At 43.6% G+C, this 15,808-nt stretch overlaps 2 protein-coding genes across 3 annotated transcripts in view; one reads left to right on the plus strand and one right to left on the minus strand.

Moving 5' to 3' along the window:
• Positions 1-1,470, plus strand: part of Mettl24 (methyltransferase like 24) — a 121,549-nt gene extending 120,079 nt beyond the window's left edge. For both annotated transcript variants that reach the window (XM_031347912.1, XM_031347913.1), the window contains one exon: positions 779-1,470. In XM_031347912.1, the coding sequence (XP_031203772.1) occupies positions 779-1,093 (315 nt within the window). In that variant the 3' untranslated portion in view covers positions 1,094-1,470. The remainder of the gene's footprint in view (positions 1-778) is intronic.
• An 8,472-nt stretch (positions 1,471-9,942) lies between these two features.
• On the minus strand, positions 9,943-12,993 carry LOC116075409 (endosome-associated-trafficking regulator 1-like). Its single transcript, XM_031348527.1, has 2 exons — positions 12,879-12,993; positions 9,943-11,018 (listed from the first exon to the last, which is right to left on the minus strand). The coding sequence occupies exons 1-2, from the start codon at positions 12,991-12,993 to the stop codon at positions 9,952-9,954; spliced, it is 1,182 nt and encodes a 393-aa protein (XP_031204387.1). The 3' UTR covers positions 9,943-9,951.
• Between the last annotated feature and the right edge of the window lie 2,815 nt (positions 12,994-15,808).

Consider the following 15,808-nt stretch of genomic DNA (forward strand, 5'->3'; position numbering starts at 1 on the left):
TTAAAAGAAATTATAGAATAATAATTCCAAAACTCAGAAGCCCCAAATCTCTTTCTTAGGCTTCAAATTCTAGTGAAGTCTCTAGAGGCTGATGCTTGTGAGAATGACCAGGCGGGCAGGGGCTCTCTGACATTTACTGTGTGGCTGCCATTCTATCAGGGCTTGGCTGGGCTCCTTGCAGTGGCACACAGGTTGTAGGGAAAGCCTGGAAGGCATGGGGCTCTATGAAAAATGTGCCCTGGTTTTATCTCCTTTGACATCTACTGCACTGAGCAGAAAGCAAGAGAGTCCACCATGATGTTACCTGCTATTTTGTTGTTTGTAGTCATTAATGGTACAGAAGAGGATTGGAAATCTACGTCATAAGTGGCTATTTGGTTATTTGAATCGAAACACACACACACTTAAAGCCTAAAAGCTAGCACCAACATATAAGAGAAAACAAGCAATATTTGCTTTTTTTGCATCTTGATTAGAAACATGGGGAGAATCTGGAGGAATTGAGGGAGGAGAAAGAATATAATCAAAATATATTGTGTAAAGATATTTAATAGCATTTTAAATATGGCTGCTTGGAAATGATTTCCAACTCTGAAAATTAAAAAATTCCTTCTGCCATTGGAGGTAGACATGATTGATGATATAATACAACAGAACACAATGTGATACAATATGACACAATACAACACAATATGATACAATACGATACAATACGATACAATATAATACTGAGGTGATACAGTGAATGATCACGTCTCACCCCATTGCTTTGTTCCAGATTGATGTTCTCAAGGCGGATCTGGAAAGTGCAGAGTGGAAAGTTCTAGAAAACCTTATTCTGGAGGGTGTCCTTGAGCAGATCGGCCAGCTTGTCTTCGAGATTCACCTCCACTGGCCTGGTTTTGAGGTGAGTGGCAGCGAGAGCAGCGTGGTGCGGTTTTGGTACAGCCTCCTGAAGGAGTTGGAGAGGAAGCACTTCAGACTTTTCCACACCTATAAAGACTTATCGAAACCTCAGCTTTTCCTGAAGAAGGAGTTCTTCAATGCTAGCAGCTGTTACACCTTGAGCTGGGTGAACACAAGGTGGAGGTGAGATGCAGCCTCCCACACGCACAACACAAAGGAATATTGGCAGGTGGATGCGTCCGTGCTTCCAGTCTCTACTGGCTTGTCACTTGAGGCAGGGCTTGTGTTGCTGTCTCTGCAGTACCTGAGGGAGCCTTGAGCTTGGCAAGTGAAAGCGACATGGATGAACTCCTTGTCCAGACCTTTGCTTTCCTTGCCTTTGACAGAGTCGGGGTGTGCTCCTTCACTGTCCCTTGGATGTAGAAATACCCTGCACATGTCAGCTGTGGTTTTCTTAAAATTCATTATGCATCTATAGCTCATGAATGTACATTAAAATGAAATTTTATTATTTCATACTTTTTACTAGGTTGATCAGATTTTAAAATTAACTGTTTTTTTTAATTTTATTTATTTACCTTTCAAATGTTTTCCCCTTTCTCAGTTTCCTCTCTGCAAACCCCCCTATCCCATCCCCCTTACCCTGCTTCTATGAGGGTGCTCCCCCACCCACCTACCCACTCCAGCTTCACTGCCCTAGCATTCCTCTATACTGGGGCATCAAGTCTTCACAGGAGCAAGGGCCTCCCCTCCCATTGATGCCAGATAAGACCCCATTCAGCTCCTTCAGTCCTTCCCCTAACTCCTCCACTGGGATCCCTGTGCTCAGTGTGATGGTTGGCTGTGAGCCTCCACATCTGTATTATTCGGGAGCCTCTCAGGAGACAGCTGTACACCCTGTTCCTTCTAAGTGAGGTCACTCTGCGGAGGGCTGGGGTGGTACCTGCCTTTCATCCCAGCACTCCACTGGAAGAGGCAGGTAGATGTCTGAGCTTGAGGACAGCCTGGTCTATGAAACCCCATCTCAAAAATCAAGCAAGCAAACAAAAACCCCAAACAAACAACTAAAAAATTGGTCCACTCACTTGACTTTAACTTGCTTCCTTTAAGGCTTCTCTTGTCCCTCCAGTCAAGGCTGGGCTTTATAGCCGGCGGATGTCAGTCACCCCTCTGCAGGCTTTGCACAGGCCATGCCATGGCTTTCTAAGAATTGCTGAGTCTAGTTCCTGGGCGCTTATCAGGTCCTGTCAGAACTTCAAGAACTTCAGTTCAAACTTCTTTTCTGACTCAGCTGTAAACACACTTCATCGTCTAAGAAACTAGGCACAAAGCAGAATCCCAGTGTGCGCTGCTATTGCCTTGTCAACCCTCGAACTGACGGCACCTCACACCTACCTATGCTGGCAGAGTCCAATACACTCTATTGGTACTGCCTTGTCAACCCTCCAACCTGATGGGCACCTCAGACCTACCTATGCCATCAGATCTTTCCAAATACACTCTCTTAGGGCTGAGGAGATGGCTCAGAAGTAAGCTAGCTGCCTGCCGCATTCGCATGATGGCCTGAGATTGCATCCCCTGCACATAAAAGCCTGGCATAGCCTGCAACCACAGTGCAGGGGTTCAGGGTGGGCTGGAGACAGGCTGGGCTTCATTGGTCAGGCTAGCCTAGGTGAATCAATGAGCTTCCTGTTCAGTGATAGGCTCTGTCTCAAAAACTTAGGCACAGTGGCTCACACCTTTAACCCTGGAACTTGGGAGAAAGAAGCAGGTGGATCTTTGTGAGTTCAAGACCAGCCTGGACTCCATAGTGAATTCCAGGATAGCTAGAGCTACAGAGTGAGACCCTGCCTGGGGAGAAAAAACATAAGTTGTACAGAGATAAAGGAAGACACCAATGCTGGCCAACTGATTCTCTGTCTCTCTCTGTCTGTCTCTGTCTCTGTCTCTGTCTCTGTCTCTCTCTGTCTCTCTCTGTCTCTCTCTGTCTCTCTCTGTCTGTCTCTGTCTCTGTCTCTCTCTGTCTCTCTCTGTCTGTCTCTGTCTCTGTCTCTGTCTCTGTCTCTCTCTCTCTCTCTTTCTCTCTCTCTCTCTCTTTCTCTTCTTCCTCCTGTCTGTCTGTCTGTCTTGCTGTGTAGCCCAGGGTGGTCCAGAACTCACTAGATGTCTCAGGTTGGTTTTGATCTTTGATCCTCCTGCTTCAGCTCCTGGTTTCGCTTGTTTTTCACAAGCTTTTGTGGTTTTTGTTTGTTTGTTTGTTTTTAAATTAAGCAGAACCAGTAGGTTCTTAATGGTTCAAATGATTCTTATTTATAGAAACAGATTGCCCTGTGGATGATTTTCTGCTAATTAAACAATATATAAAAATAAAGCAAGTTAAGAGTTTGGGGGCATGTTTTTTTACATACAGAGTATGAAAGTTGTGTGTTCATTGTTCAAAACAATGTGGGAGGTGGCAGAGTCCTGCTGTTGCCACACCCCAGCCTTTCTCCCAGGCATCTTTCCTGCTTGCTTCTACCCTCAGATATTCCTGGTCTGAGTGTTGGTTTGGGACTTTGAAAATATCACTTTTTGGGCTGGTGAGATGGCTCATCAGGGAGGAGCACCGACTGCTCTTCGGAAGGTCATGAGTTCAAATCCCAGCAACCACATGGTGGCTCACAGCCACCCGTAATGAGATCTGATGCCCTTTTCTGGTGCGTTTGAAGACAGCTACAGTGTACTTACATATAACAAATAAATAAATCTTTAAAAAAAAAAAGAAAAGAAAATATCACTTTTCAAGTGAGAACCTGACAGATGTTAGAATAGGATGATCTCACTACCTTGAGCTAAAAGGAGACCAGAATTTCTGAATTAGTTGAGATAATTAAAAAAAAATATCCGAAGTTTTGATTCTTAAACTCATAGTACCTGAAAAAAAAGGGGGGGGGGTAGAGAAGAGCAACCTTGAGTAAATGTGATCAGTAATGGTGGCTCAGTCTCTTTAGTGCACATGTGTACTGCAGCTGTACATGAGCACAGAGGGATCCATGTGATATATGCACACCTATAGCAAGATTTTTAGTGCATGGAATTGGAGATTCCAGAGAAGTGATATACAGCACTGGCTCTATCACACCATGTAACATAACAAAACAAAACAAAACAAAGACAGAACCTCCACCCAGACCCACTTAGCAGGCAGCCTGAGTAATGGTTATGATATTTATGCTTACTTTTCCTAATGGGCAGTTTAATATTTACAATGGATATCCTGATGGCTTCCCTGTCTCTAGAATCAACTGTACTCATGTTGGTCAGGGTCCCTGTAGTGCTGCCACTTGGAGCTAGGGAAAGCTTCAAGTGTGGGAAGATGGTTCTGTGCACTCTAAGATGCTTCGCAGCAGCCCTGAACTCTTCCCACTAGAAGGCAGGAATAATAACCTCACCCTCTTAAGTTACACCCAGATATGTCTGCAGCTTCAAATGTCCACTAGGGGGCAATCCACTGCCCACACCCTCACCTCCGATATGCAGTAAGTACTGAGAAGTAGGTCAGGCTTCTGGTAGCCCTGGTGTTTGCTTTCAGAGGAGGGGTTCCACAAATGGCTTGTGAGAGACAGACAAAATAAGAGCTACTCCCCTGATGCAACGCAGACAGAATACATCAAACAATCAAATCAACAAAATGGAGCATTATCCCTTAGTGAGCGCTTGAGACACGGAGCGCAATGGTCATTCTATCTTCTCCGAACGATCCAACAAGGAAGTATAATTTTCCAGGTATATGGGTTAAGAAACTCAGAGGTTACAAAGCCTGTATTCCAATTACTCACTTAGCAGATGGAATGTGAATCTACGGTCCCCATCAGATCCTAGGGAGAGCATACATTCTGTTTCCTGCACAGAGTGGCGAACACCAAATGCTACGTCCGAAGGGTATTCTTTGCCTCTGGGTTAACCGAAGGAGAAGAACCAGCAAATTGGTTACAGTTAGGCTGAGCATTTGGGTTTGCTTAACTAGGATTTACTTTAACTAAGCCTGGCAGGTGCAGGCATAACAAGGAAATATAGAGACTCAAAACGTGTCTGTCAGTGTAAGCTCAGCTTCTGTGAGGCACGGGTGGCCCTCCTGCTCCTGCCAGTCACAGTGCATGGTACTCTCCTCCCATGTAGGAAGGATGGTGGCTGGGACTGCAGCATGGTTCTCCAGCTCTGAAAGCTCATCTTTGGTCTACAAATAAATGAGGGGAGACGTGAGTATCTGCAGCGCACACTCCCTTAATCAACACGTAGACATGCCGTGCTGCAGGAATGAACCAGAAAATCTGAATTTAGTAAGCATTGAATTAACTCAAGAAGTCCGCACTTTTTAAGGTGAAGAAAACAGGAGGATGCAAGAGATTCAGAAGTTGTCTTTGAGCATGAATGGTGTGAGAGTCCAAGAAAACCTGTTGCCTCTTCTTGCATGTTAGATGTGGGGAAGGGGACCAACCTCCACCTTTGACTGGTGCTCCAGGGACATTTACATGGGATAGAAGAAAAGTGATTTGGTGAATTTACAGTATATTCAAATCTGTTATTCCCACCAGCATTTCTACCTTGGATCTATGATCTTTTATGTAAACATGGTTCAAGATGTGATTTTCCTGAGTATTAACTGTTTGGATTTGGCAAAGCTGGATTAAGCGCAGAGATAGGCTCATCCTGGCTCAGCTAGTGCAGCTGCCCTCCTGTGATGAGCACGGCTGTGAGGCATTGTGCTGCCTGGGGTCAACCAAATACAACTAGAGTCATTTGGAAGAGTCTTCCTCAAGTGAGAAAACTGCTTGCCCAATCAGCCTGTGGGAACATCTGTAGTGCATTTTCTTGATTAATGATTGACAGGGCCACATACATCCCTGGGCTGATGGTCCTGGGGTCTATACAGAAGCAGGTTGAGCAAGCCATGAGCAACAAGCAAGTAAGCAGCATTCCTCCAGGGCCTTTGTGTCAGCTCCCGCCTCTGGGCTCCTGCCTTGACTTCCCTCAGTGTTGGCGTGTGACCTGAGAGCTGTAAGATAAGCAACTCTTTCCTCCTCAGCTTGCTTTTAAGATAGGCAGTAATTATTTTATACTAGCTGATTGGTGCTACTTTCTTATATACCTGAACTTTATGAAGCCACCACCCACAGATTTTGTAAATTCTTAAAACTGACTCAATTTGGAGGTTTTTTTAAACAATTAGAATACTTTTATGATGTTTGCATTCTTAAGAAAAATAAGTCAAGCTGGCCTAATGCCATACTTCATGTTTAGAGTGGCAGAGGAAAATGCTACATTAGCAATTATTTAAAAAGAAATTTTGGAGATGGAGGGATGTTAAAAGCACATGTCTACATTGGCACCTGCACTCATACACCCATACAAAAATAAAAAGATAAAAATAAAATCTTAAAGAAATGTTTAAAAATGAGTAGCTTCATATTTGTCTCATATAAAGTTTCTTAATAGCTGGTTTGTAAGGGATTATATTTGGCTAAATTTAAATTCAGATACATGATACAGAAATCCTAGTGTACCCAGGATGATATCTCATCACTGTGAACCAATGGACAAGATCTGCTGTACACATGCGCGCGCGCGCGCGCGCACACACACACACACACACATACACACGTATGTGTGTTCCTATCCTTGATAGAAAGGATATACACATGAATACACAATACATGCATATATACATATATATGTATACACACATATATCAATCAGTCCCTATTTTTGATAGAAAGGATGTACACATGTATACACACATACATGTATATATACATACAGATTTATATATACATATATGCATATATATATCAGCTCCTATTCTTGATAGAAAGGATGTACACATGTATACTTACACATAGATGCATACACACACACACACACATATTTCCATCCCTACCCTTTATACAAAGGATGTACATATGTACACACACTCATACATACATATATACACATATTCTCAGTCCCTATCCTTGATAGAAAGGGCCTAACATCGTCTTACTTTCCTTCTCTCATGAAAGAAGTAAAACGTTCTCTGCACAACTATGAACTGAATGTACTATATTATGATTTACATACTGAATCGGAAACGATTGGCGCTTGGGAATTAATACAAAGAAGGACGGTGAGGAACAAGGAGGAAGACCAGGGGGACTGTCCCAGTACTTAGACGGATTGTCTAAAAACTGAGCCTTTGTTAATCTAGTCCTTTTAGTCCCCAAGGTCAAGGCTAAGGAGATCTCCAGGTTAGAGTCTTTCAGCCAGGAGTGAAAACCACAAATTCAGTATAATAAACAACAAAAAGATGACTGCGTCTAAATATAAAGTAACAAGATAAAAAATAGAACTCAACTAATTTCTAAAAGTATTTTAAATATTTTTACTGATAGAAAACTTCAGTAAGAAATGATGAAATAATTTTAATAGTTTTATAGGAACATTCTATTTGTAAGAACATTTGAAATTTACACTCAAGGAATACCCATTGATCAGGTTCCTAGCAGGGTCCGTGGTAGGCACTGTGGCTCTAGGCTGTGAATGTGGCCCTTACAGGGAGCACGCATGGAGCATACATGGAACACACATGAAGCACACATGGAACACACATGGAGCACACATGGAGCATACATGAAACACATATGGAGTATACATGGAGCATACATGGAGCATACATGAATCACACATGAAGCACACGTGGAGTATATAGGCTTCTGGGTAAGACAGACATCATAAATCAGAGTAAAAGGCAGGAGAGCAGTTAACGGAGTCAGGAGACTGGAGATCTTACCTAGTGTGGTAGGTGCTTCCTCAATCCCACCTCAGTTCTTCAGAAATGCTTTCATATGCACTTAATAACACTTCAATTGCTACATAACTGTGGTTTCTCACTGAGGCTAAAGAATGCACTCGGACTCTCATTTCTTACATATATATTCACACAGGAGTGGCTATCTACCCATATGCCCAATACCCAGTCACAAGTAAGACAGAAGACTAGCGGAAGAGAAGCTAGCCGCAGTGTCCAGGCGGGTCCTGGAGGCTGAACATGCCATTGTCCCTTGATGAGGAAGTTGAGGCATTCCACAATAGAAGAAAATCCCTTGGGACTCAGGACTGCAGGACTAACCACATTAACTCTATAGGAAACTGGGTTTGGCTTACTTGTTCAGTTTTGTGTAAGTATGTTTGAAATGTTTTATGGAATGTCTCACTTTTAAGTTAATAAATAAAACCATCTGCATTTATTGTGTACAAGGATCTTTGGTATACGGAGCCATGGTGGGATGACTAAACCTAACAACCTCACCTCCACTGCCTCTCAGGACTCCCTTCTGCTGTTTTGTTCCAGATAAGAATATTTAAAATTTACTGTCAGTAGCTTTTATACATATGCAACTTTAATGACTCGAGACACTGTTTCTAAAGATGAAATGAGTAAGACAGCAGTTAACAACAATATGAACCAACCAGACCCCTCAGAGCTCCCAGGGACTAAACCACCAACCAAAGAGGACACATGGTGGGATCCATGGCTCCAGCTGCATAGGTGGTAGAGGATGGCCTAGTCGGTCATCAATGGGAGGAGAGGTCCTTGGTCCTGTGAAGGGTCAATGCCCCAGGGTAGGGGAATGCTTGGGTGCTGATGTGGGGGCAGGGAGGAGGGGAAGGAGATGGGGGCTTTTGGAGGGGAAACCAGGAAGGGGGATAACATTTGAAATGTAAATACATAAAATAACTAATAAAAAATGAAAAAAAATTAAAATTCAAGGCAGGAAAGGTATTGTTTATTTTCAAGACTGATGTATGAGCCAAGAACGTTATCTCTGTGGGCAGAGGAACTGATGGAGGCCTCCTCTAACATAAGGGCCGCTGAGAAGGTCTTTAGGCAGGTTGTCTCTCACTAAAGGAAGGAGAATCATATGCTGATTATTTATTTGATGTGTGTGTGCAGACCCGTGTCACAGGTCTGGAGGTCAGAGGACAACATTTACTTCTTTCCTCCCAGTATGTGGTGGGGGTCAGCATGGGATGGAAGAGTGGCCCTCAGAAGCAGCATGACAAAAGTCACAAAGATTTGGACATAAGCTGTGGTCTTGAAAAGCTGGAGAATCTTAGAATTTAAAATAAGAGCATTTAATAGAAATGTATGTATAATGTATAACCTTTTTTTTTATATAAATGATCTTCAGGATCTATTTAGATAAGAAAGCTGTCAATTTCAACGGGAAGGGGAAAGGAAAAATTAAAAAAAAAAACTCTATAAGAAAGTGGCCCCCAAACCTTGACCCCCTCAGCACTGCACAGGGTGCTGCTTGTCTTGCTTGTCCTTCAAAAACCAGCCAGCCAGCCCAAAGAGCTGGTGCTGACCTCCCAGGTGGGTGTATGCTTTAATTCCAGTCTGAACTGCACTATGCAAAAGGCACACAGACACATTAATGTGCATCAGAATCAACAGCCCCACAGTAGTGTATAAAGTTTTGCAATGTGCACAATCTGTGACCTTGGTCCTATGGTCCTGGTGGGAGGACAGCAGCATCTACCAAGTGGTGCTGCCTCAGTGAGGCTGCTGACAGCAGGAGCCATCCTGTGAAGGCACAATGTCAACCACCTGCTAATGAGGCACTGAGTGACAGAACGAGTCCCTGTACAAGCTGCTTACTTCCACACTGGCTCTTTCAGTGTTCCCCTTGATAACACTGAGGCTGAGCCCGAGCGCATCCTATAGCTAAATTTGAGAGGACAGTGGAAGAAGCTTCTTACAAAACTGTCGTTCCAGCTTTAGTGATTTCTAAAAATTGCTGGGTTTTATAAAAATGTCTTCCAGTATACCAGTGAGTCTATCAGACAGTGGGACTTCATGTAAACTGTTAGGTGCCACTGGTGGGAAGGAGCCCTGTACTGCAGTGGCCAGTAACATGCTTTGGCTGTGAAATGCTCTGGTGAGGACTGCATAGATAGGAAGAAATTTGGAAGATGTGTGGTGCCTTTGGCGCAGAGGTGATGGGACCCAGTGGCACGCAGAGCTTCTCAAGAGTCTGCTTCATCTTTAACTTCAGTAATTCTGTCGATAGACTTGAGGATTTCAGCAACAAGGTTCAGTGTCTCTGCTCCAGACACCAGTTGCTTTATGGATGAATGTGCACTGTTCATGACAACATGGAGGTTCTGCAAGGCCACATCAGTGTTCTGTTTCACCACGGTAAGGCTGGCACCCTGGCCTGACCGCAGGGCTTCATTTTCTCGCCTGTAGTTTGAGAGCTGTGCCTGAAGCAAATTTATTTCCTGTTTCAGCTTCAAGACATGATTTTCTGCTTTTACAGCCCGTTTGGTCATCAGTTCGAGGTTCTGTTCGACTTGCTGGACTACTGACTCAAGGTCGTGGATGTCACTCTCCTCCTTGATCATCTTCGCCTCCAACTTCCATTCGAGCATCCTCACCATTTCTGTTTGAGTTTCAGAGAAGCTCTGAACCTCATTTAGCTTTCTTCTGAGCTTAGAGTTTTCATCTTTCAGTGCTTCATAACTTATCTGCAATGTCCGCAGGTGTCTGTCCCCTAGGGATTCTTCATGAGCCGAAAAGTCTGCGTTAGGACTCCCAGCTGGATTTGCTGGGGAGATCCTGGAGTCAGCATCACTCAGCGTCCATGGGGGCAAAGACTCAGGACCTGCCAGCTCTGATGTGTTAGAAAAAAAGGAAAGGTAGGTGCCACAGGGTGATGAGTTCTGTGTGGCTCTAGAGGAATGAGTCTGCTCCACAGCAGATGGCAGGTAGGCTCTATTCCATCCATCTTCTTCATCCTCCTCTAGGTTGCTGGCTTTTGTTGGGTCTTCAAAAAATGGCTGCTGATATTCCAAGCCATATCCCATGGGTTGGGAGGCAGGGGAGCTGTGGTTTAGTCCCAGTGGGTGCCTTGAGGCTTCCTTCAGGTAAATTCGGCTGGTGGTCGTATCTTCTTTTGACAGGCTGAGGTTCTTGGTTTTCAAAAACTCTTTGAAGGAGAATGGATTGGCTTCTTCAAGATCTTCAAGTTTGTCACTGTCCGGAACCACGAGGTTCTGTGTCTGTGATGGTTCCCAAAACCTGCCCCTCCTGACTGATCCACAATGAGGGCGGAACTAGGAATGAAGGTCTACTGGATTACATTCCTAGAAGAAATATGTTTCCTTCCCTAACTGAATACCTTGGGTTGGGTCCTTCTGAAAATTTCCACTGTTTTTATGTTATGTTTCCTTGGTAACCCTCTCCCCGCCCCCAGCTTGTGATTTTTCCCTTTAAATACCCCTCACTTCTTGTGTTCAGGGTCGAACTCCTCTGGCCAGCATGGTCACGAGATTGACCCCGGTACTGGCCTATCCCAAATAAACCTCATGTGATTGCAGCAAGTTCGGTCTCTTGTGAGTTATTGGGTGGTCACGTCATCTTGATACTTGAGTAAGGATCTCCCCAGTTCTGGGGGTCTTTCATTTGGGGGCTTGTCCAGGATTTACGACCACCCTTGACTCTCTGAAGACCCCTTGGAGGTGAGTTCCTACATGTGGTCCATCTATCTGTCTGTATGTTTTCCATTTGTCTGTGAACTGCCTGCCTGTTGGCAATCTGTGAGTCTGTTTCTTACTTCCATTCCCTGCAGTTGGTCTCGTCCCAGGACTGGATAGTGACTCCCTGTCCTCCAGACGAGGAAGGGAGCTGATGGTAAACGTGCCAAAAGGTCACCGGCTGCCACCAGGGGAGACATCCCTGTGGAAATTTAGGGAACCTCGGGGACGCCTGGAGGAATCCCACTAGATGACAGAACTCCTCGAGACGAGGAAGGTGTATCTGTTCTCCTGGTCATTTTGATAGTACAACTTTCTCTGCCTAAGCCATTTTTTCCTGCCTTATTCTCTGTCTAATTTTCTGTGTTGTGTTTGTGATTTTTGTCACCCTTGTGACTGTGATGGGATGGACGGTAACTCTGATGTTGGCTCACTGGATGGAGGTTAGGGACATGTCAGTTCAGGTGAAATAAGGACCTTGGTAAATTTCCAGCTGTCTGTTTTTCTGAAGTAAGTTTGGCACTCATGATTGAGACGAATCTTTTTGTGTGTATTTTGTGACCAGCCCATCTTGGCAGCCGTGGCAGGCACGGGCCGAGTGACTGTGATTTGGCTTTGATTACCTGTGTACCTGATATTTGTTACTGGGCCCAGTTGTCTTTCTTGGTGTCATGGACCTGAAAAGGTGGATGTCTGTGTGGTGACTGATTTTGTGTGTGTGTTTGGACCTTGAACTGACGACTTACACCCCCCTGACTGATGGATGGTGTTGGAGCTGGGGCCGCTGCCACTGGGTCTTTGGGCTGCTCTTGGGGGAACCGGGAATAAAAATGGTGTGGCAGGAATCCTGTGGTCCTGGGTTTCCCGAGAGGGCAGTCAGAAACATGAAATTGGCCCCGCAGCTGCCAAAGCATTAAAGGTAGGGGCCAGGTCCCAGGCGCTGCAGTTTAAGTTCTTTCTGGGCCAAATCCAGACCCCTACCCTTTTTTCCCATCCAGGCTGGCCACCTGGATGGTGACCCCAGCCTCAACCCCAGACATAAGCTGAGGCAGAAAGGTTATGTCTGTAGAGCTGGCTCTGGGGAAGGCCCAGGAGCCGATCCGCCGCACCAAGCCATGCAGGCTGCTGGAGATGAATTTGAGACCATCTCTGACCTGCTGCTCAGCTACACGTGACCCCAGGCTCAGCCCAGCAACGCTACACCCAGGTATCCCACGAACTTTTCCAAGGGGGCCCCAACTGGGGCCGTCTTGTGGCATTTTTTTGTCTTTGGGGCTGTCTTATGTGCTGAGAGTGTTAACAAAGCAATGGAGCCATTGGTGGGACAAGTGCAGGATTAAATGGTGGTCTACCTGGAGATAGGCCTGGCTAACTGGGTCTACAGCAGTGGGGACTGGGCAGAATCCACAGCTCTATACCGGGACGAGGCCCTGGAGGAGGCATGCCTGCGGGAGGGACAGCTGCTACTTTGAAGCCCAAGGCAGGTACCTCGGCTCCACTGACATGGGTTCCCCAGGGGCCAAGGTCAGGCATGGCCAGAGAGCAGGGCACAGCAGTCAGGGACTGCTGAACAACCAAGTAGGTTTTTACAAAATAGATTAATTGGGTTAAAATATTGTCTTTATCATCTTATTCAAAAATTATTGAATTGGTACCTTGTAAACTGTGGTGATTGAATATTACAACCTTGGGAGTTATGCTTTATTTACCATGTGGTGGGCACTGTTTAGATAAATGATTGTTGTCCTGTGCTTCATGACTGAAGAAAAAAAATGGTTAAAACTTTGGTTTAGCTTAACTTATTTAAAAGACAGTCTTAATTTGTACAGCAGAGACTGATAAGCCATTGTGCTGTGGCCAGGAGTTAAGCATAGCTGAAAAGGAGCTGATAGAGGCTGACTGTCTGCACGAGCCGCTCTTAAAGGGGACAACAGCTTTTTGCATGTAATATTGGTAATAGAAAATTAGCTTAAAATTGGTAACTCGGGGTTGGAATCATGTTAAGCGAGGAATATTTTATGTAATTCTTACCCCTTATAAATTTAGTGAGGCCAAGGGTGAGGCCTGGACCGAGAGAAGATTTAAGACAATGTCTTTGATATATTCAAAATTGCACTGTCATGCATTCATATGTAAGAATTGGCAGCTAAGCTTTGTAATGTGTCAGTAGTGCTTTGATATTAAGTTTAAAGAAAATGGAATGTTTAAAACTGGGTTTTGTTTAAATCATGGTTATACCTTAAAATTACAAAAGGTATAGAGTCTAGTAAACCAGAGACAAGTGATGAGCAGTCTGGAGACAAATAAAGAGTAAGTTTGCCTTGGAAATAAAAAGTAAATAAAAAATAATCCAAATTCCATCGAAACACGGTAGTAATGCTAAACTGCTAGCACCTTTGCCCCTAGAGTAAACAAGCTTAAAAAGGAAACTTGGAACAGCTGTGGCTGTTGCTGGGAGGAGGCTGTTTTGCATGTATGATTGTCTGTTGTCACTGAGCCAGTGGGAGACGCCTTCCCTGCTGGTCCTTGGTCAAATGCACCTAGAATAGCTGGTGCACTCTTAGCATTAAAAAAAAAAAAAAAGGAATTTTATCTTGTCCTTTATATCAAAAAATGGAGATTTTCTTATTTGGAGATTTTCAGGCACTGAGAACCCAAATACCCCCAGATAAATCTAAAATTTTTCTTTTTGTGAAAAGATGCTTGAAATATTTACTGAATTTGTTTGAGATTCATATATTGCAGAAATGTATACCCTTGGTAAATCCCTTCATCAGACACGCTAAACTTGCCTGCTTTAACTCCTAGTGTCCTGAACTTCAGCCTGATCCAGTTAAGACACAGAAGACTAATTCTGTTTTTCCTTTCCCACCCCTTTTTTATATCTCTACGCCCCCGCTCAGCTTGAAGAAGTTATGATGAGTCGTCTACCCAGTTCCCGGGGCTTTGGGGCTAGAGAGGGTTGTTAATGGTTATATTTGAAATAGGGAAGAAATAGTCAGATTTAATTGTATAGCTATAGAAAGCCTTATAATTTGTTACTGAGTTAAATTCATATGTTCCTATTTGGTACAAAATCAATGTTATCTTTGGTAAAATGACCTTCTGATAATATTTACCCTGTACTGAAAGTGATTTAATTGGTGTAAAGATAATTTAAACTAGAAACATTGTGTGACTAGAATTTAGTCAGGTATTTGAGTATTTTTTCAGATACACAGCTTATTCTCAGAAAGTTTGCTTTGGTGTTTATATTATTAGTTTTGAGTTTTGTATCCTATATTTGCAGTAGTGATTGGTAAAAGTTGAGGCTTGTGTTATAAACCATTTACATCTTAAACTAGTATGCAAGGAAGAAGTAAGAGCTAGAAATGAGTAAGTGCTTTTAAATTGAGAAATTTACTGTTAAGATTGGGTGTACAATGGTATTCTTATTGACTGTGAGGTGTAGCTAATACAGTTCTGTTGTGCATACTTCAAGACCAAAAGATGAAGTTTTCTATATTCCCTTAAGAGATTTCTGGTTTTAGTATTTCCCTAGTAGACAGGGCTTAGAACCAGTTCCTTTTTTTTACTGCTATTATAGACAGATCTGAGATGTCTAGACCTGTGAGTTTAGGGCCAAATTATCAAATTCATGGCTCTGAGTTTATTATTAGGGTGAGTTCAAGAAAAAGAACTGAGTATAGTTTGTAGACAATAGTCCAGATTACTTTACATAGATAGTTGGTTTTCAAAAACATTAGAAATCCACAGAATATGGCATTTAATATTATTTATTCATCTGGCTAGAGACCTGTCTGCGACTGACAGTACCCCTTTCTCAGACTCAAAGAAGAAACTGAGCATCATTTGAGCTGCTCCAGCTGTGGCAAGACAGCCACTAGGCAAAAGTTGCCTCTTTATCTGCAGATGATACTGTCCAAAAAAGGACACACAGGCCTAGGACAACATATATCTGCCAAGACAGATTAGGCGAATCCTTAATGTACCTGTTCTCAGACATTCACGGGCCAGAAGGCTCAGGATTGATGCCCCAACGTTTTGAAGGGCTGTCCAGGTGTCCAGCAGTCTCTATTAATTGGCAATATTTCTGGAAGCTGTGTTAGGCTTCCCCGTATATTCTATTATTCAGTCATTCCTGGATTTCTGATGGAGTTGAAAGACTACAAAAGTTAGAGATGCAGGTTAAGTCGTTAAGAAAACTAGTGCAGGTGGCTGAGAAAGTGTTTTAAACGGAGAAAGAAAAAGAAAAGTTGCAAAAGGACTGTGAAAGGGCGTAGTGAAGAGATAGAACGTTTAAAAGAGAGTCTTTGAAGATGGAGTCTAGTGTGAGAGGCAGAAGGAA

This window comes from Mastomys coucha, unplaced genomic scaffold (genome assembly GCF_008632895.1).
Source record: "Mastomys coucha isolate ucsf_1 unplaced genomic scaffold, UCSF_Mcou_1 pScaffold3, whole genome shotgun sequence".
In the NCBI taxonomy this organism is placed as follows: domain Eukaryota; kingdom Metazoa; phylum Chordata; class Mammalia; order Rodentia; family Muridae; genus Mastomys; species Mastomys coucha.

What these genes read in the sequence shown, in the direction of transcription:
- LOC116075409 (XM_031348527.1), bottom strand. Translation starts at nt 12,993, where the DNA reads ATGCCTGACCTTGGCCCCTGGGGAACCCATGTCAGTGGAGCCGAGGTA. An exon ending in TCCTCCAGGGCCTCGTCCCG is followed by an intron (nt 11,019 to 12,878) that starts GTATAGAGCTGT and finishes ATTGTGGATCAG; the next exon opens with TCAGGAGGGGCAGGTTTTGG.